The sequence below is a fragment of the Rattus rattus genome, chromosome 1 (genome assembly GCF_011064425.1).
Source record: "Rattus rattus isolate New Zealand chromosome 1, Rrattus_CSIRO_v1, whole genome shotgun sequence".
In the NCBI taxonomy this organism is placed as follows: domain Eukaryota; kingdom Metazoa; phylum Chordata; class Mammalia; order Rodentia; family Muridae; genus Rattus; species Rattus rattus.
Genome location: NC_046154.1, coordinates 15962351 through 15988346, shown reverse-complemented (window position 1 = coordinate 15988346; position 25996 = coordinate 15962351). Strand labels below are relative to the sequence as shown.

Here is a 25996-nt window from a genome sequence, read left to right as displayed (position 1 = left end):
CACCCTTACAGCCATGTCAAGGGCCAGCATAATCCTGTGCTATCGCCAGGGATGGAGAGAGGTCCAGCCATTCGCACAAATTCAAGGGCAAGGAGGATTTGAACCCAGCAACTGAAATTCCAGCTAACAGCTCACTCCTGCCTTTCACTGCCTGGTCTCACTTGCCCACATCCAGTCCATCCTGAGAAGCCTTTGTCCCTCAGGAAAGGCTTGTGTGTAGCGGCCTCCCAACCATCTGCTAGAAATCCCACCATCCAAGGCTATGCGGGGTTGGAGCCACAGCCCTTCCGAATACGGCAGGTAACTGGATAAGACTTGTGACTGGCCAAATGCTAGATTCGACCCTGTCGGGCTCGCTTCATAAATTGCCTTTCTCTTGGGGGCTTGAGGGAGGAGGGACCCAGACGTGGTCCTGACTCTAGAACCTGCTGGGAACATGTCCTTGAGCAAGTCCGACCAGCTGTCTGAGATTCTGTCCCTCCCCAGTAAAGGAGGTGAAAATGTCTGGGAGGATGGGAGGAGGCTGGTGAGCCACAGTATGCTCCCCCAGCGATGGCCTTCCTACGTGTTTGGTAGTGGAAACTCCTTCTATGAACCCTCCTTTCTTAAGAACCTTCACAGAAGCAAGAAGCAGGGCAGGCGCCCTCACACCTTCCCATCCCGCGTAAACGTCACCCAATTGCTTAAAACAAGGACGCTCTGGGCAGTCAGGGCTCTCGCACCTGGCTCTCTGCAGAATGGGTTGTGACAGTCTCTCATTTGCATCACCTTCCCCCTAGACTGCCCACACGGACACAAGAACCTACCATCTTCCCCAGCTGCTACTAACAGCCCCTGAGCAGAGGCCACGGGTCTTGGTGTCGTCTCTACCTAGGGATGTCCTCGTCCTGGAGTCACCTGCCACTTCCACACACTGAGCCCTGGGCATCCAGAATCTTCAGGCTGTACAGATGTGACATATGCAACAGGTGTCAACTACCAAGGTAAAAACTGTCCCTTGCGGGTGGATGTCTGACCTTCCAGAATAGCCCACAGAAGGGATCCTACCAGACGAAGAGAAGAAATTTCACAAAGAGGACGCTTGCCTCAAGTGGCTTCTCGGGAGACGTGGACGGTACTAGCAGTCGCTGAGAAAGAGCTGACCCATGTGTGGGAGGAGCAGGCTCCTACCCACTCCAGTCACACTGAGGCCTTCCTTTTCCCTGCCACATGAGTCAAGCTATGACATTTGGAATATCTGAGCATCCTCTTCATGTGGACCCCGTCACTTTACAAGACCTGTAAGCTATACACCTAGACCTCAACCACACCCTCCAGCTGCTCCTCCGAGGGCCGTGAACCAGGAAGGTCTTGTGACATCCTGTGGCAGAGCATGTGGCCAAGGGCAGAGAGAGGTCATCAGCTGAGAAGGACAGAGACAGGAACAGGAGGACTTCCTGGAGGAGGCACTCTTTGCCTGAAACAGAAACTGCCCTTGAGACGCCAATGGTACTTCAGAGCAAGTAAGAGGCCAATACTGCTCCCTGCTCAATGGGTAGGCCGTCGGGCCTGGCACTGCAGGGCAAGGTGGTCCTGGTCCGTTTGGCATCAAAGTTCCTCTAAGACAGTTCGGCAGAGGGCGTCTCCCAGGACTCTCCCAGGCACTGGCAGGCTAAACAGAGTCCTCTGGTCGAGGTACCGCCTGGGTGCCACCGGGGTCAGTTTGGTCTGGTTACGCTGAAGGAAGGTGAATATAAATTCTCTGTGAGGGCAGCACAGGTTAGCGAGGGAGTCACATTCCACAAATCCACTTAACCAGAAAACCGGGGCCCAGGGACATCACTCAGGCGCAAGGCACTTCTGGAATCTGAGGCAGACCTATGGTTAGGCACCCATGGGGCCTGAGCCCTTGCTCCCCTCCCCGCCCTTTTTCTGAGACTCACTTTCGGGCAACCTTGGGGCACTGCCTCACAGTGTCAGGGACAGGAGAGTTGTCACAAACCAAAGACTGAGAAGCAACCAGTCTCTGGAAGACCTTCAGTCTGGGCGCTGCAGATCCTGAGGTGTTAATATCCCTCCCCGGGCAGCAACAGGCTGGGCTTTGGGTCAGGCTCCATTGTTGAGACTCTGTCAGGTGTTCCACCAAGGGCAGGGCACAAGGTAGGAGAGAATTCCTGGCAACAGATGGCCACTGCTCATTCAGCCCAATCTAGCTGGGCCTGTCTGCAGGGCAGCTGGGCAGATCTGACCCAAAGCGGTACCTGCCCAGCTCTTCCTGGAGCTTGGAGGGTGGGGCGTGGTCAGTGTCTGAGCCCAGGGCTCTGACTAAGCCCTTTGCCTTTCATTGGAATCTCACGCTCAGACCTCCAGGGGTTGGTGAAGTAAGCGAGCTGGCCAAGTTCTGCCATGTGCACTCTTGGGCCTGGGGCCTCACTTTCTACAGTGAGGACGGCAGCCTCTGTGGTAGGCAAGCTGGCGCTGTTCCACCTTCTACCATGTCCACAGCAGCAGGAGGCTGTTGGGCCTTTCCATAGGCGATGGCTGATCCTCATGCAGGAATGTTCTCTTCAGCTGGTTACTTCTAGGAACCAGCAGGTGGGGCATGATGACAAGGGTCCTGACTAACTACTGCCACCTTTCCACTATCCAGGTCAGGTCTGGGCACACGGCACGGCCAGCTGTGGTCTCCACACTCCTGAGTGTCAACTCAGAACCATGGGAGAGTCTGACCCTCGTGGTCATACAGCAGAGAGCTTATCACTTAAAGTGATTAGACTCCCAAACAACAGCTATGCAGTATTTCCACTAACCACTCAAGGACAGGCACGTCTCCATCCACCCATGCATCAACCCATGCATCCATCCATGCATCCATCCATGCATCCATCCACCCATCCATTCATGCATCAACCCATCCATCCATCCATCCATCCATCCATCCATCCATCCATCCATCCATCCATCCATCCATCCATCCATGCATGCATCCATACATCGATCCATCCCTGCATCCATCCATCCATCTACCCATCCATGCATGCATCCATCCATCCACCCACCCATCCATCCATGCATCCACCCATCCATCCATCCACCCATCCATCATCCACCCATCCCACCCATCCATCTATCCATCTATGCATCCATCCATCCATCCATCCATCCATCCATCCATCCATCCATCCATCCATCCATCCATCCATCCATCCATCCATCCATCCATCCATCCATCCATCCATCCATCCATCCATCCATCCATCCATCCATCCATCCATCCATCCATCCATCCATCCATCCATCCATCCATCCACCCATCCACCCATCCATCCATCCACGCATCCATCCATCCACCCACCCACCCACCCATCCACCCACCACCCATCCTCATCCACTCATCCACCCATCCACTCATCCATCCCCAACCATCCCACCCTACACCATCCACTCATCCATCCATCCATCTATCCACTCATCCATCCATCCACTCACCCACCCACCCATGCACTCAGTTTTGCAGTACTGGGGCTTGAATCTAGAGTCTCTCATACACTGGACATGTGCTCTGCCACTAAGCCATCCTTTACTTTTACTTTTACTTTTGAGACGGGGCTTGATAAGTTGCCTAGGCTATCCCTGAATTTGCAATCCTCCTGCTTCATTCCCCTGAGTAGCTGGGATCACTACTTGGCTTTACTTATCCTCCATTTAAATCCTATCCACAAGTAGCTCTGTTCTATGTATGTCAGTTTTCTCTTCTGTGGAGTGGGGAGTCCTGTAGGGCTGCGAGAGGATTGCCTGAACAGATTTATATTCATACACATAATATATATGTGTATATTCATATATATTCATTCAATGTATGCCTGGTTTATAAAAATATTCCAGAAAAACATTTGTGATCTATACTGATTATATACATAGTGAATAACAGAATTATCTATCTATCTATCTATCTATCTATCTATCTATCTATCTATCTCTATCTCTATCTCTCTCTTTCTCTCTCCTTTGACACAGGGTTTCTGCCTGGCCTTGAACTCAAGAGATCCACTGCCTTAAAGGCCATGATACCATCTGTCTGTCTATCTGTCTGTCTGTCTGACACACACACACACACACACACACACACACACACACACACACACACACACACGCTCTTTTAAACACGCACAGAACAGATGTCTTGACACCTCAAATCTTGTCCCACCACGGTACCTAGCCCCGGAGCTCAATGGGCATAGTCTGTGCAAAACTTGTCTGAGTTTTCTGCTCACTACCAAGAAAATCCTCTTCTACAGGCCCTGACCACCATAGTCTGTGTGGCTCGCCCATCTGTCAGCAGCTTTCGACTTTGCTGTTGGTCCGCATGCGTGGTAGACACAATTTACCAAGTACACCACAGAGCTGGGCGTGGCTTAACTGCAGTATACAGCTTCAGTGGGCCCGGTCCCACTCCAGGGGCCCCAGTGCTTGGCTTTTCCAGAGGACGGTCTCTGAAGATGTGTTCTGTCTCTCACCCTTACCCTAGCTCCTGGCTCGGTAAGTCTGACTCTCAGGCCTCTGTGCATCTGGAGCTAAGATCTCTCAAGGGTCTGCTGAAGCCAGAAAGCCAAGCCTGAGGCTGAGGCTGTACCCCTTTGGTAGAGTGCTTGCCTAGTATCACAAGGTCCTGGATTTGATCCCCAGTACAACATAAACTGCTTATAATCCCAGCAATCGGGAGGTACAGGTAGGAATTAGAAATTCAAGGCTATCCTCAGCTACATGGTTTAGTCCAGGGTAGTTAAGAACCTGTTTCAAGCCTCTCCCTCAAAAAAAAAAAAAAAAAAAAAAAAGGAAAAGAAAGAAAGGTTAAAACCACCACAGAAGTGGGGCATACAGGGCTGGAGAGATGGCTCAGTGGTTAAGAGCACTGACTGCTCTTCCAAAGGTCCTGAGTTCAAATCCCAGCAACCACATGGTGGCTCACAACCATCTGTAATGAGATCTGATGCCTCTTCTGGTGTGTCTGAAGACAGCTACAGTGTACTTACATACATAAAATAAATAAATCTTTAAAAAAAAAAAAAAAGTGGGGCATACAAAGCAATGGAAGGCTTTTTTTTTTTTCCCCAGAGCTGGGAACCGAACCCAGGGCCTTACCACTGAGCTAAATCCCCAACCCCATAATGGAAGGCTTCTTAACCCCCCCAAAACCATCTCTGCACCTCCTCATTTACCTTGCCCTTAAAATTGGTTTTATTCATGCTAAGTAGCATGCAGTAAGCTGCATGTATGTGACGTGGGCCATGCATCATGCATGATTCAACAAGCAGACACCCAGAGCCTATCACCACAGTCAAGAATGAGCCCTCATGACCCCCAGCTTCCTCCCTGGTCTGACTAGCTTGCAACCCAGCTCCCTACTTCCGTCCAAAAGCACGGTGTGCATTTTCGAGGCTTTCTGCAGGAATGGGATCTTACACACCCTGCCTTCCTCTGAACCCTGTCAATCGCTGCTGAAGTCTGAGGTCTGTCCACGTCACTGCACAGGTCGAATGTTTACAGCTTCCCGGCTGCCAGGGCTCCTGCTGTAGTCTGTCACCCGCTGGTGGGGGCCAGGTGAGCTGCTTCCGCTTCCAGGGTGGTTAACAAATGGCCTGCTGTAAACGGCTGAGATCCTGTCTCTGTGTGGACAGCTGTCTCCTTGTGAGGTGTTGAACCCCATTTTGTAGTGTTATTTTCTGTGTTCTCTCTCCTCTCCTTGGCACATGGTCCTGATGCAAAAATGGACATGACAGACTCTCCCATTGTATGGAGTCTGTGATGGAATGTGCTGGAAGTAAGTGGAAGGCTTCCAGCATCAGGATGTGGGAGCCTTGCAGCTGGCACCTTTGTTTCTGGGGATCTTGCCTGGAAAGCCCTGAATCTCTGTGAAGGAAGGCTGACCCCATCCAGTGGCATGTCCTGATCACTGGTCCCAAGTATGTACACCCGGCATGCCAAGACACCAGTTATCTACAGGAAGCCACCTTGGATACACAACAGAATTCCGGAGGGAGCCTGGCTGATACTATGTAGAGCTTGAAGAACTTCTTGGGCAAGCCTACCAAATGCCTGACCTGCAAGATGAGGTACTGTAGCAAACTGGTGGCTACTTTACGCTCTTGAGATAATTTATGCTCTTGAGATTAAGGACCATTTGTTACACAGCAATAATGACTGCTACAGACTGCTACAACACAAACACTGTGGGCAACAGACTTGCTAATTTTGCTTGCAGAGATGCTCCCAGTCTCCAGAATGATAGCAAAAAAGTTTGAAAACTTCAACTAGTATTCACTGAATCAATGGGTTGTTAAAAAAAAAAAGACAAAACAACCCCCCCCAAAAAAAACCTTTTTGATTCTTTGTGAATTTCACATCATGCACCCCCAATCCCACTCATCTCCCCATCCCTTTGTATCCACCCTTCACCCTTGCAACCCCTCCTACAGAAAACAAAATAAGGTAAAAAGATTGTTGTGGAAGCTGCAGTGTGTAACAGTGTGTCGCACAGTAAAGCCCTTGCTCCACACCTTTTACTTGCAAATGTTCACAGCCATGAGTCAGTGATGTGTTTCAAGGCCCCTGGCTTCTCTGTGCACTATCTACACTAGATCCTCACTGGGACTCCTCTCTCATATCCTGCTGTTGCTCTGTGTCACGGAGATCCTGCAGCTTTGGATCTGCAGGGCCGGCCCTTTCATGTGCTCCAGCAGAGATCAAAGATGGGGCGGGCCCATGCAAAGCCCTGGATATGGGCCTGGGAGGTTGCTGAGTTAGTCAGCCGGCCAGCTCTTCTGCTCCAGCTCCACCACGGAGAGGTCTCCAGCACTGCCGGGCTAGCTCATTCAATGCCACAGCCCTCAAGGGCAGGCAGGGTCAGCTCTCCTGTTCTCAGTCTTAGGGTGTAAAAGCTCTTGCTGCCAACCTGAAACCCTGAGTTTGAATCCCCACGAGATAGAGGGACACAAAGTTCTTCTGACCTCCACAGGTGTGCTTGTGGCATGCATTTCACTAAACGGTATTCATGTCAGATGTTGGGATTTCCGCTCTGAATGATTCTCTCGGAGCCTCACTTTCCCCAGTTTAGTCAGCCTCACCTCACCTAAACCGTGGGAAATGGGGGAGGTGGAGATAAGGGTGCATGACATGCTGGGCACAGGGCTGGCCTGGGTGCTGCCCACAAAGACTTGCTAACCTGAATGAGACATCTGGGGCCTGCTGCATGTGCCCATCTTGTGCCCCTCAAGGCCCTTTAAAGGCTCCCCAGAACCTCCCTGTGTGGAGTATGCGTGGCTGAGAAGGACCAGGTCAGAGACCCTGTCACACTTGATGTGTGTCCTTGGTCACCTTGGACCAGTGCTCAGGGCAACTCAACTTGACCACCTCAGAGGCCAGCTCAACACATGACTTCCTGGGGTTAGGCCTCAGTGCTTCTTCTGGGACAGAGGCCAACATAGCTTTCATTCTCCTGCACAGTTGCAGGGCCATGTCCTGACCCCACAGGGCAAGGATGGCCGGGGATCCCACGTGGCGAGACAATGGAACTACATCTTACCAGGTTTTTTGGCCAAGAGCCTGGTGTGTCAGAAAGGAATGGGGATGGATCAGAAGCCAGGATCAAGGTCAAGGTCAGTAGCTCTTGCTTATGTCTAAATCGTACCCTGGGCTGCAGCTGAGGTTATAGGCATCAGGGGACTAGCCTGTGTTCACTGAACTGCATAGAGGGGGCTGGATGAAAGGGGTCAGGGACTCCTGTGGCCCAGACCAGCCTTGATCACTAGCGACAACTTCGAGAGGAAACACTTAACAAGTCCTGTGCCTCAAGGGACTGAGCAGGACATAGGAATCCGTACCTTCCCCACTCTTTGGGGCTCCCCCTTTTTCCTGCTGTGACATCTACCAAGGATGTCCCTGCTAAATGTCTTCCAAATACAGAGAGCACTCTGGGGACAAGTGTTGGCCTCCAAACCACCTCGGTCTCTCATGCTCACTTCAATGTTGGGGTACAGTGGCAGGCTAACACAGGTTTCTATGAGTAGAAGGGGCTCATGCAGACAAAGCACGGACTGGGCCATCCCAATGCTAGACGAACCTGGACCATTTATTATTCAAAAGGACCCAGTGTGAGGTCCTACCTGAGTCCTTCCAGGAACCACACGGGCATGTTTTCCTGACCCTACAGAGAACAAGAGTCAGGGCTTTGAGGTCACGTGCAACACAGACAGTGCAGGTCCTTGGGCACCCATGGGATTTCAGGCAGATTCATCCCACAGATGTTCCCAGGATGAATGGAAGGGCTCTGCCCTCAGACCTTTAGGATGTACCTGGATCTGGGGATACAGCTCAGTTGGTACGGAGCCTGTCTAGCATGCTCGAGGCCCTGGATTCAATCTCTAGCTGTGCATATCTGAGCACAGTACCTCCATTTCAGTACCGAGGTAGGTGGATCGGGAGGACAGGAGTTGGGCTGGAGAGATGGCTCAGTGGTTAAGAGCACTGACTGCTCTTCCAGAGGTCCTGAGTTCAAATCCCAGCAAACCACATGGTGGCTCACAACCATCTGTAAATGAGATCTGATGCCCTCTTCTGGTGTGCGTGAAGACAGCTACAGTGTACTTATATATAATAAAAAAATAAATCTTAAAAAAAAAAAAAAAAGGACAGGAGTTCACGGTCTTCCTCAGAGAGATAGTAGTTAGTTTGAGGATAGCCTGGCCTATATAAAACCCAGGAGGAGGTGGGGAGAGGGAGGAGGAGGCAGACTTCAATGACAACTACAAGCTGCGAATATATCATGAGAGGACCTGGAGCCAGAACTCAAGTGCCAAAATTCCAGGGCTGGGGCTGGGACAATGGTGGTTAGGAGCACTGACTGCTCTTCCAGGGGACCTGGGCTTGGTTCCCAGCACCCACGAGGTGGCTCATGACCATCTAAAATTCTAGTTTCAGGGATCTGTGGCCCTCTTCTGGCCTCCTTGGGCACATGGTGCAAAGACATACAAGCAGACAAAACACCCATTACATACAACAATTTTTCTAGAACTGAATTGTGGGGACCGAGACTGGAAGGTCACACATCGGGAAGGTTGTATCTGTGTCAGAGAATCTGCCCCAGCAGGCAGCAAAGGTGGGAGAGTGACAGGGGACACAGCAACTGAGCATGATGGTGCATGCCTTTTGTACCTGAGAGGCGGGGGTAGGGGGTCCTTTTTGAGTTTCAGGCAACCCTAGTTTTCATAGCAAGTTCTAGGTCAGCCGGGGCTATATACTGAGACCTTGTCAAAAAAGGAAAAAAGATGCATGGATTTCTGTCCACTCGGACTACAAAGAAGCTGATCTCGGAAGGGTCACCAGAGGCTGGGGAGAGGCGGGGTCAGGAGGCTGGTGACCTACCACACAGTGAGGTGACACTTCCCAGCACACACAGTGGGGAGGCTATGGCTGACAGTCAGATATTGTAGTACATTTTGAAAAAGTTGGAACAGGACTACAAATGTCCTCACCACAGAGGGATGATAAAATGTAAGGTCACAGAGAAGTAAACAATCTTGAAGGGGTTACTGTACACATATGCTTGGATCAAAACTTCATACTACCCTGTTAAGTGTGCACAATCCCACGTCAATCCAAATTTAAATTTGGAAAAGGAAAACCTATTATAACATAAAACCCAGAAGGGACACAGTATGGTCTAGAACAGCTGTGACCAGAACCCTAGGGTTCCACGTAGATCCTGCTAGGAATTCCATGGGAAACTATCTCCAGCAGATCGAAGGAACTGGGTTTAAAGAGTCCCCTCCCCACCCCCACCTCTGAAGAGCATGGCTTGGTCACATGACTTCCACTGCCCAATAGGAGTCACAGACGATAGGCTGCCATCCGGCTGCTGGGAACCAAACCCAAGTCTTCTGCAAGAACAAGTGCTTTCCAGCCATCTCTCCAGCCTCAGCTTTTAAATTTTTAACTCTTACTGGATGTGTGTGCATGAGAGAGAGAGGTGGAGGGGGCGTGAGGAAGAACAAGCAGGTACAGGTATGCTGTGGCCTACATGTGGGGGTCAGAGGACAACTTTCAGGAGTCAGTTCTCTCCTTTCCACCAAGGTTTCCGGGGATCGAACTCAGGTTGTCAGACTTGTGTGGCAAGCGCCCTTACCCACTGAGCCATATCGCTGGCCCAAGAGATGGCTTTAAAAGCATTTGCATAATGTTAACAGAAGACCCTTCTGTTAGGTATGCAAAAACTCTTATTTATTTCTGAGGCTTCTGTAAACCTCCTTACTGTTAATATCCCTTTATTTTTGCACAACTGGAACCCAGAGTCTTGTCCACGCTTGGGAAGAACTCTGTCATGGGACCACCCCGGCAGCTCCATTTTTCACTTGTAGGAAAGGACCTATGGAATCCTGTGTGGGGGTGCACACTGAAATCTCCACACTCGGGAGGTACAGGCAGGAGAATGTCAAGTGTGAGGCCAGCCTGGGCTACATAGTGAAACCCGTCTGCAGGAGCACGTAAGCATTTGTCCATTAGGGTTATGTGCCCTTCTTGGGGGACCTTGTGAAGCAGCCTGTATTGAGCTGGAGGCTGTGTTCATTGAAGTTTGACAGAGCCAGGAAGCGCCCCTCCTACCTGATCGTAAATACCCACCGACATCTGGAGGGGCTGCTAATGGTGCTTTAAAAGGAGCTGATGGTGTTTCAGCTCCTCTTCTGACTACAGGGTGAAGCTTTCTGGAAGCTTCCATCGAGTTCTGAGATTTGCCGGCTTGCCCAGCTGAGTGGTTCTGAGTGGGCCTTCGGTTTACAGAGAAGGAATTTAACAGTTCAACCTCTCTGAGCGAAGCAGGCCATTGAGAAACGAGGCAGAATGTGGATAGGAGGAAGGCAGTAGGAAGTATTAAGTAGCTCTTCAAACGGTGGCCGTGCTACAGTGTCACGGATTTGTTATCTGAACAAACCAGGTGGGCTGAGCGGCCCCAGCTACTCATCAGGTGCATGGGCCACCTACAACCCATGGTTTGTAGGCCTGGACACACGGGCAAAGGTAGCTTGGCCAGACTTAATCACAAACATATCCAAGTGCTAACGAACAGAGACAAGGATGTAAAGGGAAAGGAGGAAGGGAAGCAGGAACAACGCCCCAAATCCCACCTTCCTTTCCAACCACCCCGGTTTCCGTAAGCCCTGAACTTCTCTGGGTGAGGTTCTGGAGGGAAACAGTTTTCACCTCCCAGCATACCCTGGAGCAAAGCTCCTCTATCAGCCACTGTCTCTGCCCGTACAGGCTGTCCTCTGGTCTCTAAGCATTTCCCTAAAGCAGTACCCACTGTCCCTGCCAGCGCCACCCATGGACTGGAGTTCAAACCCAGCTCAACCCAGAAACTGCATGTAACCTAGACACCTAGAGTTGCTTGGAACTTGTCTCCACTTCTGAAAACTGGAAATGTAACATGTCTTGTGTGACTCTCAGGGTAAGACGTGCTCTGTAGTGCGTGGCTCATAAAAGGATGGGTGCTAGCCACTACCCTCCCAATCCGCTTCTTGGGGGCCCATGAGAACAGTTTTCATAAGAACGCAAAGATGCTGTTTGCCTTTTGTTTCTTTAACTGTTTTTAGCATGTATACAGCTGGTGCAAAAGCAATAGTTGGGAAGGGTTGATGTCTTAATAGAAATCACACCAGACTGTAATTAGCAGAACCATGTTCTTCAGGCTCTTTGTTCAAGTTTCAAAAAACAAAAACCAAATACTGGGGCTGGGGAGATAGTTCAGCAGTTAAAAACGCTTGCTCTGCAAGCCCAAGGACGTGAGTTCAAATCCCCCAGCATGCACATAAAAAGGACAGTCATACTTGGTCATGCCTGTAACCCAGTATTATAGGGTGGAGACAAGGGGCCAGTAGGCCGAAACAGCAAGTTTCAGGTTCAGTTAGAGACCCTGCCTCAAGAAACAAGAAAACAACCGAGAGAGACAACGAACACCAGTCTCTGACCTTTGCATGTGGGCTCCCCCGAACCCCCAAACAGACAGAGAAAGGGCGTGCTTAGGAGTGTCCTTGATAACACAGTGATCGTAACTCAGCTGTAAGATCTGTAGACACAGCATGTACCAGGCCCTGGTTTAATAAACTCACCACTAAAACAAAATAAAATAAATAAAGGTTGTACTCTAATGAAGCAGTAAAATCTATCAATAACTTTGAACACCCTCACATATGTCTTATAATCAAATGGGATATAATTTGGCTCTTAGCTGCATACAAAGGTGGGCTAGGAAAATTAAGGGGGAAAGGTTGAGGAGAAATAGTTGTCTTTCAGTTGTCAGCTAAACTATCCACTTAAAAGTTATTTCCTGTATTTGTTTACTTGCATGTTGGGAGGCGAGGACAACTTGCAGGAATTGGATCTCCTTCCCTCATGTGGGTCCCGGCTATCAAACAAGGTCACCAGGCTGTGGCAAGCAGCGTTTACGTGCTGAACCATTTTGCTGATCTCTAAGCTGGCTATGTCTTAACAGAACCCTGTGTGTGCTGGAAAGAATGACAGACCTACGGACCTTGCCACCTAGTAAATGGCCTCACAGAGTTTGCAAATGAACTGAGAATACCTGTTACCCCATTGTATTGTCTTGGTGGTACCTGGGCTTCAGAGCAAACTATCCAGGCTTGAAGATAGTTCCGTGGCTAGAACAGTCGCTATGTAAGCCTGGTGACCTGAACCCAAGAACCCGTGTAAAGGTGGAATGAGAGAGCAGACAGACTCCACAAAGCTGACCTCTGTCTGCCACACAGGCCATGGCATATGTACACACACACCCTAATGAATAATAATAATTAATAAAAGTAATAACTAATAATTTTTTGAGACTGGGTCTCTTTACATAGCCCTGGCTATCCTGAGACTTCCTGAGACCTAGAAGATCTTGAACTCACAGAGATCCATCCACCTGCCTCTTGGAGCAATAAGAATCAGAATTCTGGCAACGCCAATCTGTCACTTTGACTTTTTGAGAGACAATGCTGGCAACATGAACACATGGGACACTTTGATAACAGATAATGAAATAGCCAACATCTGGACCATCCACCCGGTATGGTGGTGTGTACCTACAGTCCTAACTTTTGGGAGGGAGAGACAGGAGGTCCAGCAGGTCAGGGTTAGCCTTGGCTACATACGGCGTTCGAAGCCAGCCTGGACTACATGAAACTCTGTCTCAGAAACATCAACAGAACCTTTGGACGATCTGAACAACTCAGAACTGCTATTTTACAAGCGATGGGTGTCTATGGGAAAGCATCACAGGTGACAAAATATCCATTTGAACTACAAACTGACAGATACATCTGTGGGGGAGGTTTTGGTCTCCACACTGCAATGAGCTCTTCAGGCAACAATCGACCGCCCAGGGAGCTTTCCTGAGGGTAGGGAATAGTCATGGATACAGAATAAGGTAATTAATACGCTCCTCTGCTTTCTTACTCCTCATGTGTGACGTCAACTCTCAACCAAGACTCTGCAGGAGCCCAGAGGCCCCTCACTATGCGGTGATGTGGGCAGAGGATTTTATTTTTCTTTTTTAGAAACAGCTGTGAAGCTAAGTGTGCCAGTTCCTAGTTGTAATCCCAGCCCTGGGAAGGCAAAGAGGGGAAGGCAAAGGCAGGCAGGGAGATTGCCATTAGTTTGAGAAAGTTAGTCTGAGCTACATAGCATTCCAGTAGACAGACAGACAGGCAGACACACACACACACACACACACACACACACACACACACACACACACACACACACACAACCAAAGCTGGACATGGTAGTGCACACCTTTAATCCCAGCACTCAAGATGCAGAGGCAGGACGATCTCTGTTTGAGACCAGCCTGATCTACATAGTGAGTTTCAAGGGCTGAGGAGAAACCTTGTTTCAAAGAACAAACACCACAGACCATCAGACACAATGTTGTACTCCACTTTAAACCCTTTTGGTTGGGACTAGTCATTTCTCATTTAAAAAAAAAAAATCAATGCTGGCGATGTTAACATGTAACAGGCTCACTGCTGTTTTCAAATGAGTTAGTGAGAATCCAGACATTTCACCAGTGCTAAGTTCTTGAACGGCAAATGTTGATAGTTCAAGGCACGGAAACAGCTTTTGTGGGTTTTCCAATTCCCTAAGAGCTTGAGGAAAGTTTGAGAAGCAGTATCTTAAGAAACAAGCGGGAGTTGGAGAGATGGCTCAGTGGTTATGTGCTTAGACTGCTCTTGCAGAGGATCCGGGTTCAATTCCTAGCACCCATACCAGGTGGCTCACAACGGCTTCTAACTCCAGCTCCTGGTATCCAACGCCCTCTTCTGGCCTCCACAGGTGATCGCACTCATGTGCCCAGGCTAAATGTGGCTGGGAGTGTGGCTCAGTTGGTAGACTGCTGGCCTAGAGTACACCAAGCCCTGGGTTTGATCCCCAACACCAGCATCAATCAAGCAAGGTGGAACAGCCTAGAATCCCAGCACTCAGGAGGGTCAGGAGTTCAAGGCCAGCCCCTATACCATAGCAATTTTGAGGCCTGCCTGAAATGGATGAGACTCTCTACAAACAGAGAGCCAAAGAGATGACTCAAGAGGGTAAAGTCACCTGTGACAGTGAAAGGGAAGAAGCGATTCTTCCAAGTTGTCCTCTGACCTCCACACAAATGTCTTAGTGCATGGACATAAACATCACACACACACACACACACACACACACACACACACACACACACACACACAGAGAGAGAGAGAGAGACACACAGACACACAGACACACAGACACACACACACACACACACACACACACACACACATGCCCCAAATTAGAAATGCAACAGAGAAAATAACAAGAGTAGAAAACGGACAGATGTTTTTGAGCCAGATCTTTGTTATGTTATATTAGGCAAAAGAGGGAGAGAGGAGACAAAACATAGAAACGCCTCAGATGTTCAATGACAGGAAAATGGCTGAATAAGTAATGGAGCCTCCATTTGGTGGAACATTATGCAGTCATTAAAAATTATGTCCGCGGGTCGTATTTATTGTTGTTGGAAATTGCTCGGCATGTTTAACACACTGTTAAAAGATTTTTAAAAAAAAAAAATGAAAGAAAGCAATTTTCACGACTGCCACTTTGGTGATGCCGCAATTTACAGGGAAGTCGGAAAATGGAATCCTGGGAAATTGACAGATACCAGATGGTCCTGCAAGTTCCCTCCCACAGAGCACAGTGGGAGTCATGGGAGGGTATCTAGGGGTGAGTTCAGACGCCCTCCAATACTATGCTTCTTGCTTGTTCACTTTCTACTTTTAAACTCACAAGGAGATCAAACACCTGAAGCCAACATTTTCCACATTAACCCCATGGTGGCAGAGGCCTTCCAAGCCCTGGGCTTCCCACAGTTGAGTCTCTCCCCAATCTGACATCAGCACCGGGGACCACTATTCCAATATCTGCTTGGGCCAGTGTCTACTTGGGTTCCCAATCCTCACCCAAACTGAAAACTTCAGGTCTCACCTAAACTGCAAGATGGTGGAGCAGGGACCCTGCCAGGGAGGAAGTCTTTGGGGCATCGCTTTTCCCCGGGGCCACTGGCTGTTAACACATGTCCCTGCCATCTGCTGGCTGCTCTGCAGGCACATGTCTGCTCAGGTCCGCTCCTTCTCCTCATTACGGTGCATGTCCCTCTGCATGCCCACCTGCCACCTGCCACATCTGTCTGTCTGTCTGTAATTTGTGTGCTCTGCGCAGTGGCCGGTGAGGAAGTTGAGTTCTTTATGGCACTGCAAGGCTTCCGTGTGGACTGCTCTGGGTGGCTGGACGGATCCAGCCTCTTGCTTTTCATGGACACTGTTGTCTTGGGGTGCATGGACTCTGGGGTCCCTCTGACCTAGAAGTCATACAGGTAGGCAGCTCTTAGAAGATCTGAGAAGACAGATCCTGCCCTAGCCTCGTGTCAATCACTAGGCTTCTGTATAAATCACAGTAAGCAATGGCCCATTCATCTTATATGTTACTCAACCCTCTGCCTGTGTGAGGTCGTCACCCTCATTGGCCCTGAAGGGAAGGAACATGGTGGGTACTTGTATTACAGGTTCAGGCAGGATGGGAACTTTAGACAAGGTGAAAATTAGTAAGAGTTAGAGCCAGGTGTGGTGGCTCATACCTGCAATCCCAGCCCTTGGGAGGCTGAGGCAGATGGATGGCAGTGACTTAAAGGCCAGCCTGGGCTACACAGTGAGTGCAAGATTAGCCTGGGCAATAAAGGGAAATGTGGTACTAAAACAATAAGGAACAGATTCAACTAGGGTACAAATTTAGTTCAAATCTGACTACAGGTCTGGCCTTCCCAGGACTAAGCTAACATACCCTCAATCTTTTATCTGACTCCCCAGTGGATACTGGCAGAGGGAAAGACAAGGTGCGTCGGTAGAAAGGCATTAGCTCTGCCTTGCTGGGCTCTGGGACCTTGGTCAAGTTGGTGGAACTGTTTAGGAAGGATTAGGAGGTGTGGCCTTATTGGAGGAGATGTGTCCCTGGAGGTGGGGCTTTGAGGTTTCGAAAGTCTAAGTCACCTCTCTCTGCCTGGAGGTTATCTCAACACGAAAGCTCTCAGCTAGTGCTTCAGTGCCATGCCTGCCTGCTTGCTGCCATGCTCCCCACCACGATGGTCATGGCCTCACCCTATGAAACTGTAAACCCCCAATAAACATTTTTCTGTAATTTGTTTTGGTCATGGCTCCTTAGCACAGCCACAGAAAAGCATGTAAGGCACTTTACAGCCCCGAGTCAGGGAAACACATTGGTACTACCACATGTGTGCACTATTCATGGTCAATGGAAACACTAAATAGAACGTTCTAGAAGTCATCTGTAAGCTTTAAGTAATTGCACGTATATACACATATGTGGGGGTCAGAGGTCGATGGTAGGCATCTTCCTCCATTACTCTCCACCTCATTTTTTGAGATATGTCTCTCATGGAGCCTGGAGCTCACTGACTATGCTACGCTGGATGGCCACAGAGTTCCCAGGATCCTCTCCTCTCTGCCTCCCCAGTGCTGGGTTTACAGCTGTACACTGCATATTCTGCTTCTGAATCTAAAGAGTGCTAAGCACTGAGCGAGGGTGACGTGCTTGCGTCTGAGGTATCTCCCCAGTCCCTTGATGACTTTGAACGAACAGCTGCAACTGTCCTATGGTTAGCTTCTCTTGGGAAGCTCTGACTGCGCCTAACGTGTAAGGTAACGTGTATCACAGGACACGTGGACAGGAAAACAAACAGTGCATGCCGGCTCCATGCTATCCGGGCAGCATCATAGAACATGTCCCCAGCATACCAGGGTGTTAGATGCTTGCCCTATGCACTGTGGGCTCCAGGGAGCTGGGTATCTCAGTGCCAACATTACCCTTTTACATTCTCACTCCTGCGAAGCCCTGGAGTCTTCCCTTTGCTCAGGTGAGGGTAGGATGTGTGGTCCAGGAGCTGGGGAGCAGTGGGGTAATGCACAAGCTTGGGCCCTGCACTTTCCTCTTGGCCTGGAAACTGTCTCCTTCCAGGTCTTGAAGAAACACAGCTGAGAATTCTGCCCCTGCCCAAGGACAGGGGAGCAAGGGTCCTCTGTTCCTGGGCAAGGTACAAGAGGCAGAGTTTGGTGGTTCTGAAGCCACCACTGACTCTGCACAGGAGCGTCAGGCTCAGTGTTCCTCAGTCCTCCTGCTGCCTGCTGGTCAGGATATAAAACTCTCAGCTAGCTCTCCAGCCCCATGTCTGCCTGCACCTAGTCATGCCTCCTACCATGATGATAACAGATTAAACCTCTGAACAGTAAGACAGACCCAACTACTCTTCTTTCCTTTATGAGTTGCCGTGGTCACGGTGTCTCTTCACAACCATAGAGATCCTAACTAAAACACTGACGAAATAAGATTCCTGCCAACGGACTGGCCTGCAGAGCCACACACACTACCCTCCCAGTGGCTTCCTGCCATCTGCTTAGGGAGCCATGAATACCAAAGTTAGGGTCGGGGAACGCAGCTGTGACCCAGGAAAATCAGCAAAAAGCCAGCAAAATCGCTCTCCCTTCAAGCTGTGAGACCTGCACTTGGGACAAAGCTCAACAGAAGAAAGTTCACTCCTCACCCTACAGCGATGTGTGACTGGGATCCTGCTAAGGACAGCCTTTGGACCTCCACTGTGGCACCCTGCAGGATGTCTCGTGGACCAGGAGGCTCAAACATTCCCCTTCCACACCTGAGATGCTCGCCCAGGCCTGTCAAAGGGAAACCTTTCCTGCTCTAGGTGTCTGGTGGTCTACGTGTCAGACCAGCTTTGGCTTCAGGGACGAAGCTTTTCTAGATGTCTAGCAGATGTGCTCAACCTACAGCCCTCAGGTACAGCACACAAACCGTAAACTGACTGAAAACATGGGATGGGTTTTTGTTTTTGTTTTTGTTTTTTTTTGCAGTTCTTTACATATGATAGCTGGACTACACAGTTCTCAAGTGTGAACTCTGCAGATGACGTCTGTCGCAATGTCAAAGGTTGAATGCACTTAGAAAGGGTAGGCAGCATGCGCACCCCAAAAAGCTGTTCTCTGGAGACACTGAGGGACCAACTTCTCAAAGCACCATGGCCGCTGCATCAGAGATGGGCTTCCTACCTTTCTCAAAGAACCTCCTAGAAGCTTCCCTGAAGCCCAGAGCACGGGCAAGAAACCTTGCAGGAGAAAGGGAGCTGAGGGCTCTTTCAGGGAAGCTGGGCTGCGCTGGAGGTCCTCTGCTCTGTGATGTTTGGGTAACTGGTGACCAAGGAACTATGGAGACGTCCTACACGACGACATAGGTTTCAATGTCTCCCCAGTGCCACACCTGCATGGCGCAACACCTCACAGGGAAACTGCACGTGTCTGAGCGGTGAGAATAAACCCACGCCCTTCTCAGAGGCCACCCTGGGGGAACAGGAGTGATATGCTGTGATATATAGGGATGTGTGACATCTCTGTAATGAGTGATATATTGGGATCGGGGCTGCAGGCATTTCTCCAGCAGAGCCCAGACACACTCAGCCCTGAGCAGGGAAGTCCCAAAGGCTCCCAGGAGTGTAGGATAGACTCAATAGTGGGTCAGTGTCCTGGCCTCTCAAAGATGGCTCCCCAGGCCCCACTCCTCTTTGAGAATCTACAGGTGGTTAATGGTTGCTGAAGGCAGAGGAGACATGTGCTTTCATGGTGAAGCCACTGGCAAGGCGCCCAAGAAACCCCTCATGCGTACTCCTGTAAGCAACCCTAATGAGACTGGGTAGGGGTGGGGCTGGACGAGGAAGGGAGACTAACTGGGAAGAGGAAGGCATCAGCAGGAGTGGGAGGGACAAGAGAGGGCGATAGGGATGAATACAATTATGAATATGAAAGAACATGTGTGAAAACGTCATAACAAACCATTATTACGTAAAATATATATTAATGAGAAACTGTAAGTACATTTTTTAAAAAGCCCCTTCCTTCACTTTTCATTCCTCAGAGCAACTGACACCCCGGGACAGGATGCAGTAGGGGCCAAGTCTGGGAAGCTCAGCAGAATAGCTGGGAGGGCCCAGGCAGGCCTTCCAAGTCTGTGCCGTCGCCTGTCACTCACCTTGCAAGGCTTCCCTGGCTCTGGCCAGCTCCTGCTCCTTCTGTACCAGCTGCACCCGGAGTTCAGTGGCCGACAGGACCTCGGAGCATTTGCCGCCCTGTGACTCCTCTAGGTCCTTCGCCAGCATTTCCTTCATCTGCCGGAGAAGGTGGACTTCCTCCTGAAGCTGGACCACTTCCTCCCGCAGGAGCACTAGGGGAAAAAGCAGCTGGTCAGAGGTGGGGGGACTTGGGAGGGTTCAGGCTTCCCCTGTAAGCCAACCATACAGAACCTTCAATCAGGCCCTGGCTCCGCCCAGTCCGCACGCACACAATCCACACTCCCGAGCATCCGATGCTTCTGCGGCCACTCAGTGTCCTCCCGGTGGCCACAGACTCACTGACCACGAGTCACCCCAATCCTAGGGATCCTATGTGATCTCTCATAGACTCTTCCAAACCTGAGCCTGCTACCAGCAGGACCCTCCCTACATACGTCAGGCCGCTGAGGCTCGAAGAGGTTAAAGAACTCGGGAAGGCCAGGCTATGGTTTGTCACAGGTGTGACCGTGGTGGTAAGTCAGGATCCAAACACAGCGTCACACTATGGAATTGGTGCTGAGGGGTAAGTTACATCTTGTACAGGGCATGCCTCCTGGGGGTTCTGCACCCCACAGAGAGCATAGTCATTGACAGGCATAGCCCAAGAATGGGGGCAATAAGGGTGTAGGACATGAAGGCATCCAACACGGTATGTGCACCCTGAGAGACCCCTGTGTCTTGAGAAGGCACCCGGGTAATAAGCCTTTAAAGAGGAGAGCTCACGGGCGTGGCATTTGCTGCTGTGGGCCTGTGGAGCCCAGCCTGTCCTGTTAAGCCCCAGTAAACCCCAAACTGCCACTGGTGCTGGGGGCCGTGGCACAGGACAGGTGCATACAGGTGGCAGGTTTCAAGGACCTTCATGGTGACCACTCGTACAAAGTCATATGTTACCAAGTACGGTCGGACACTTTTTTATAAAACGAGCCTAAGAGTCTAAGTCAGGAGGACTGCTGCAGGGTCAACCAGCCTGGGCTAATAATGAGTTCTAGTCCAGCCTGGGCTACATAGTAAGACTCTCTTACTCTCTAAAAAAGAATGAGTCCTCATCTGAGTGACAGGAAAAGAACCAAGTGAAAGGACACAGTGACAGCTCCGGAAGCAGCCCCAGAACTGTCCCCTCCTGTCCCAGCCACCCTCTGCGGCAGCCACCAGGCCCTTTCCAGCTTCCCAGCTTTCCCAGTGCCCATCTCTTTCTTATGACACATGGAACACGTCTGTGCTCCATCTCCCCTCCTCAGACATGTCCTCCCCCAATGATGCCAGTGCTGGGGGTACCTGCCTGTTCTTTCTCACATTGCTGGACTCCAGGACTGCTGACTGTCCGGGGCTCTCTGAAAACCCGCAGAGTCAGTTTGCTGGGTCTGGCCCAGCCCTCACTCCAGGCAGGAGGTCAGATCACGCAAGGCCTTAGCCACAGCCACCTGTGTCCCTTGCTCTGGCTTGCCCATCGCTAATGATACCCCAGACGCTGGAATTCTCTCCTTTATCAATGATAATAATATCATTGCCCATCCTGGCAGAGTTCCTTTGTATACTCAACTTACGTCAGAATCAAGTGTGAGTGACTGCTAGCACAAATCCATGGACAGTACGCTATGAGGTTGGTTTTTGTTTGAGTGTGTGTGTGTGTGTGTGTGTGTGTGTGTGTGTGTGTGTGTACACGAATGACTTCTATGTGTCTTCAAGCCACTCTGAGGAAGCCACTAAGGTCCCTTATTGTCCGTCCATGCAGGCAGCATGGTTTCAAGAGACCCTGTCAATCCCTTGTCAATTCTTCTACAAATTTATGTTCTTTCTTGAGGTCTTGTTTATTACAAACCACAGGGATTCCCAGTCAGTCAGGGCTGCCAGATTAAGAAAGTACAACACTTTAAGGCAGTGGTGGTTTATACCTTTAACCCCAGCACTCAGGAGGCAGAGACTGGCAGATCTCTGTGAGTTCGAGGCCAGCCTGGTCTACAGAGGGAGTTCTAGGACAGCCAAGGCTATACAGAGAAAACCCTGTCTCGAAAAACCAAACCAAAACCCAAATCAAAAATAACACCAAAGTAAAACAGGAGCTAACACCGCAGACGCATGGCGACCAGACCTCAGGGAAGCGGTGGGTCATTCTTAGGGTATGTCCCAAGCAGTGTGTGGAACACAGGTAAGCTAGCTGTGCATTTGTACTGTCCTATGTTCTAATTTGACTAGGCTGTCTGTCCCTTCCCCGTGGGATTCTCCCCTCCCACAGCCACAGGCCCAGGAAACAGAGTGAACCCGGAGGGACTAACACTACTAGAACACCCCGAGGGATTGGGTGAAGATGGAGAACGGAACAGCAGTTGCTAAACTTGAGCTTGGCTAACAGCAGAGATGGGGGTGGCCCCTGGCAGCACACGTCATCGGAACAGGTGTACCTCCCACAGAAGCCCCACCCTCCAGCCCAGCCCCCGCGCTGAAGCAGCCAATGGGAACCAGGCACACCTAACAAGGGCCCAGTCTCAGAAAACCGGGCTGGAAAAACAACCCGGGGGAAAATGAGAGGCCCCTGTGAGCTTACTAAGCACCCACACTGGCTGGGCAGGCTGTAGAGCCTCCCGACTCTGCCCTGCACTTCTGTGGTCAGAGCCAACCTGTCACGTGGCGGTTCTGGGATCACTGCACAGGGAAGGAAGGGAGTGTGTCTACAGGCCTCAGCTGTCTTACCTGTGAAATGGGGTAAATGAAATTTACATGGAGGCTGGGGTGTGGCGCAGGGGTAGAAACTGTGCCTAGCGGGCTCAAGGCTCTGAGTTCCAATCCCAGCCCTACTCCAAGACACTCAATGTACCTGACACCCTGCCCACAGTGCTCGAGCGCCACCAATATGCACAGCTCACCTTGCCTTCTGCATAGAGGGGACTGAACACTCTAGTCAGAAACCACGGACAGCGAAGGACCTGGAGAGCATGCCGGGCTTTCTGCCTGAGAGGATTTGGTACCTTGCGGTGTGTCCTTAGACAAGACACTGTCCCTCTCTGGGCCTTCATAGTGGTACTTAGAGGGGAGTAATGCTCTTTGCAAATCTAGATGAATATTACTGCTAGTATATGGGAACAGAGACTCTAGACTCTGGTATGTAGCTGCTCAGCGGTTGCCAGCAAGAACAGGCGGGGCTTACTGGGTTCAAATTAATTAAGAAACAAGCCAAGTGTCTCAGCTGCACGGAGCACGCAATTGTCAGATGCAGGAGACTAAGGCACAGGACAGTGCTCAGTACAGACTATGGACCCTCCATTCTAGGCAGTGTGGACAGGCATCAGGGAGAGGGGAGGAAGGTGCAGCAACTGAGCCACACACTAGTGTCCTGCTCAAAGGAATCTTCCAGGACTGCTCTGTCCTCATCCAAGCACAGAAAAGCAACAATACCATGAACCGTATCCCTCTGCACCAGGAAACCATAATCCCCCGACCAATGGGGTTGGGGACAGGCCGGAGCGCAGAGAGACCAACAAAAGCCACATTCAGGCAACTGTTGCTGGGAGACTCCTGCCTCCCGGAGCTGACTGCTACCCACGGAGCTAACTTGCCAACCCAAGAGGCCCCAGGTGCCTATTCCCTGAGGAAGAGGAGGGGCAGCATACCCTCCCCAAAGCGCACATCCACAATTGGTGACCATAGGAGCTGAGACGTGCCACTCCAGAGCCCGTCTCTCTCAGTCAGAAGGGGTTCTGCTCTTTTAAGACAATGTTATCTCCTAGCTCCCCATGCAGATAACGTTGCTTACCTGACCCAGTCAGTAGAGTACAGAAATAAATGTTTTTGAGAAGGAATGCCACTTAAAGACAAAAAGGGAAAAAAAAAGGCTGAGTTTTTTTCTCCACATTTTATCTTCGGAGCGTAGATTTAATGGCAGGAGCTGCAACAGCCACCTTGTAATAAAGAGGCAATCAAAGCCTTGACTAGATTTCATCCTCACTATAAGGCATGAAATAGCAACTATCACACCAGCTTCATAGATCGGGGGCTGGAGGTTTATGGGGAGTTAAATGACAGGGCCACACTCATTGACAGTCAAGAGCAGAGCCAGGCTTTGGGCCTGGGTGGTGTGATGTCAGCACCCTGTTCCAGCTTCTAGCATGCAGTCTAGTTCCTGGTTCTGAGACACACTCTGGGAACAGTAATGGTTGCTGATTTCCTCAAATAAACATCCCAGTGCGGGTCATGAGGCTTGCTCAGAGAGCTAGAGTCCTGGGCAGTAACCGTGGGGACCTCCAAAGTGGTCAGATCACCTACTGTCTATTGTTAACCTAAATAGAAGGTTCTGGAGAGGAACACAGACTGTGGGTGACTTTAGTAGCAGAGCCTAGGTCAATATCAGTCCTAGGCTGGTTGGTGCGACAATGGACTCATGTGCCCTCTTATCCTCAGGGCCTTCCAACTCTTCCAGGAGCTTGCTCGTTCTTGCTTCCCATGGTGGAGTAGAACTTGGGATCCCAGCCCTTGCCCCAAGTTCACGGTCCCTGCAGCTCCTGAGAAGAATGTGGGATTCCTCAGAGTCAGAGATAGGGTATTGTCACATGCACCACGGTGCCAGCTCCAGGCAGGGCTCTGGTAGGCGTGTGTCCACAGTGCTGAGGCAGGCCAGGCAGCTCAAGGCAGTTAGCGGGGCTCAGTCTTGGCTCCTCTACTTCCTGATGGACCCCTAGCATCTGATCTAAATGGGAAAAAATGGAGCCAAGACTGGTTTCCCCCGCCTTCAGTAAACATTAAACAAAGCAACTGTGTCTCAGACTCGGTCCAGCCTTCTGACACTGGGACACAATGTTTCTACCTACAAAGTCCAGGCCCTGGGAGCTACAATGGAGCTAATAGTAGTGATTAATAGCTTATACATTTATTTATGATACAAATCTCATAGTTTTAATTAAGTTCACCACACTGTGTAGGGCTGCATTCACAGCTAGCATGAAACACGGGCTGCCCAACAGCCACAGACTGGATAGAAAAATTCTCTATAGTTCTAAATGGGGTCAAGGGTAGTTTATTGCCAGCACTTTGTTTTGTTTTGAGATAGGGTCTTTAAGAAAAAAAAAACAACATAGTTCTGGCTATCCTGGAACTAGACTGGCCTTGAACTCACAGAGATCCTCCAAACAGGAAGGACTACCATCTTCAATTGATGCTGTCACTGTTGTGCCCCACCCCCTCCCCAGTCCCCAGGCCTGCAGAGCCCCTGGGTCAGGTAATTCTTACCGCAGTGTAGGTGCGGCTGGGCATGGTGGGCATCGGCTTGCCCTGCAGTTTAAACTGCTCCTGTGAGGACACTGGGCTAATCCCCCCTCATCATGCTGTCTCAGAGGCCACAGTTCCCCCCACTCTCCCCGCAGGGGGAGCAGAGCTATAGATTCAATATCTCAGAGCTCCGATTTTCTCCTGGGTCAGGGCTGTGCAGTGACTTGGGGCTATGCTCTGGCGATACAGTTAAAAGCCCTGCCCTGGGAGGGAGACTGGACAAAGCCTGAGTGTAAGCACAGACTCAAATTTAATCTGAGGATCGTCACCTGGGAACATGGATCTCCCTGGTCTGCCGGAGACCTACCTGGTCGTCATGAAGCTGCACACATCCCCCACTGGGTGGTTCCAGTATTGATACACAGTCTGGCTTGGGGGGACTGGGGTAGCCGGTGAATGGATCTTGAACAGGTAACTGGTACAAACTCCTCAGGCTCCAAGCCTGGGCTCGGGCTTTTGGTGGCTCTGAGGAGTCAGATACTGACTGTCCTGTGCTTAGTGGGTCAGGATGGGAGAGGGCTGGTTGGCCTCTTCTCCAGTTCTCAGTGGAAACATTGTTTCGGGTCTTATTAGAAGTATCAAACTAACTACAGCTCACCCAAATCAGATGATGGGCTGACAGGGCTATCCTAGGCTCTTCGTACAAGAAGTCACACAGAACTTAGGGCCTGAGCCACAATACCACTACTTCTAGGAGGTTGGCTCGCCCACCATTCCTTCCCAGTTTCTTTGCATCCTGGATTAGGCTCTGCTGAGAGCTAAACCTGGGCATCTCTGGATAGGGACTCCCTTCATGTTTTATTATTTTGTGTATGAGTGTTCAAGTATGAATGTATGTGTACTTATATGAGCTACTTAGAGCATACATATATACTTATACAGGCTACTTATAGCATACATATATACTTAGAAGTCAGAGGACCACCCTAGGTGCTGTCCTTAATTTTCACCTTTTTTCAGATGGGGGTCTCGTTGTGTTCACCATGACATATGCTGGGCTAG

The 25996-nt window shown here is 50.3% G+C and overlaps 1 protein-coding gene across 2 annotated transcripts in view; it reads right to left on the bottom strand.

Annotated features, from left to right (window-relative positions):
• The window catches only part of Kazn (kazrin, periplakin interacting protein), a 979201-nt gene that overhangs the window by 83353 nt on the left and 869852 nt on the right, over positions 1–25996 (bottom strand). For both annotated transcript variants that reach the window (XM_032895070.1, XM_032895072.1), the window contains one exon: positions 19660–19851. In XM_032895070.1, the coding sequence (XP_032750961.1) occupies positions 19660–19851 (192 nt within the window). The remainder of the gene's footprint in view (positions 1–19659; positions 19852–25996) is intronic.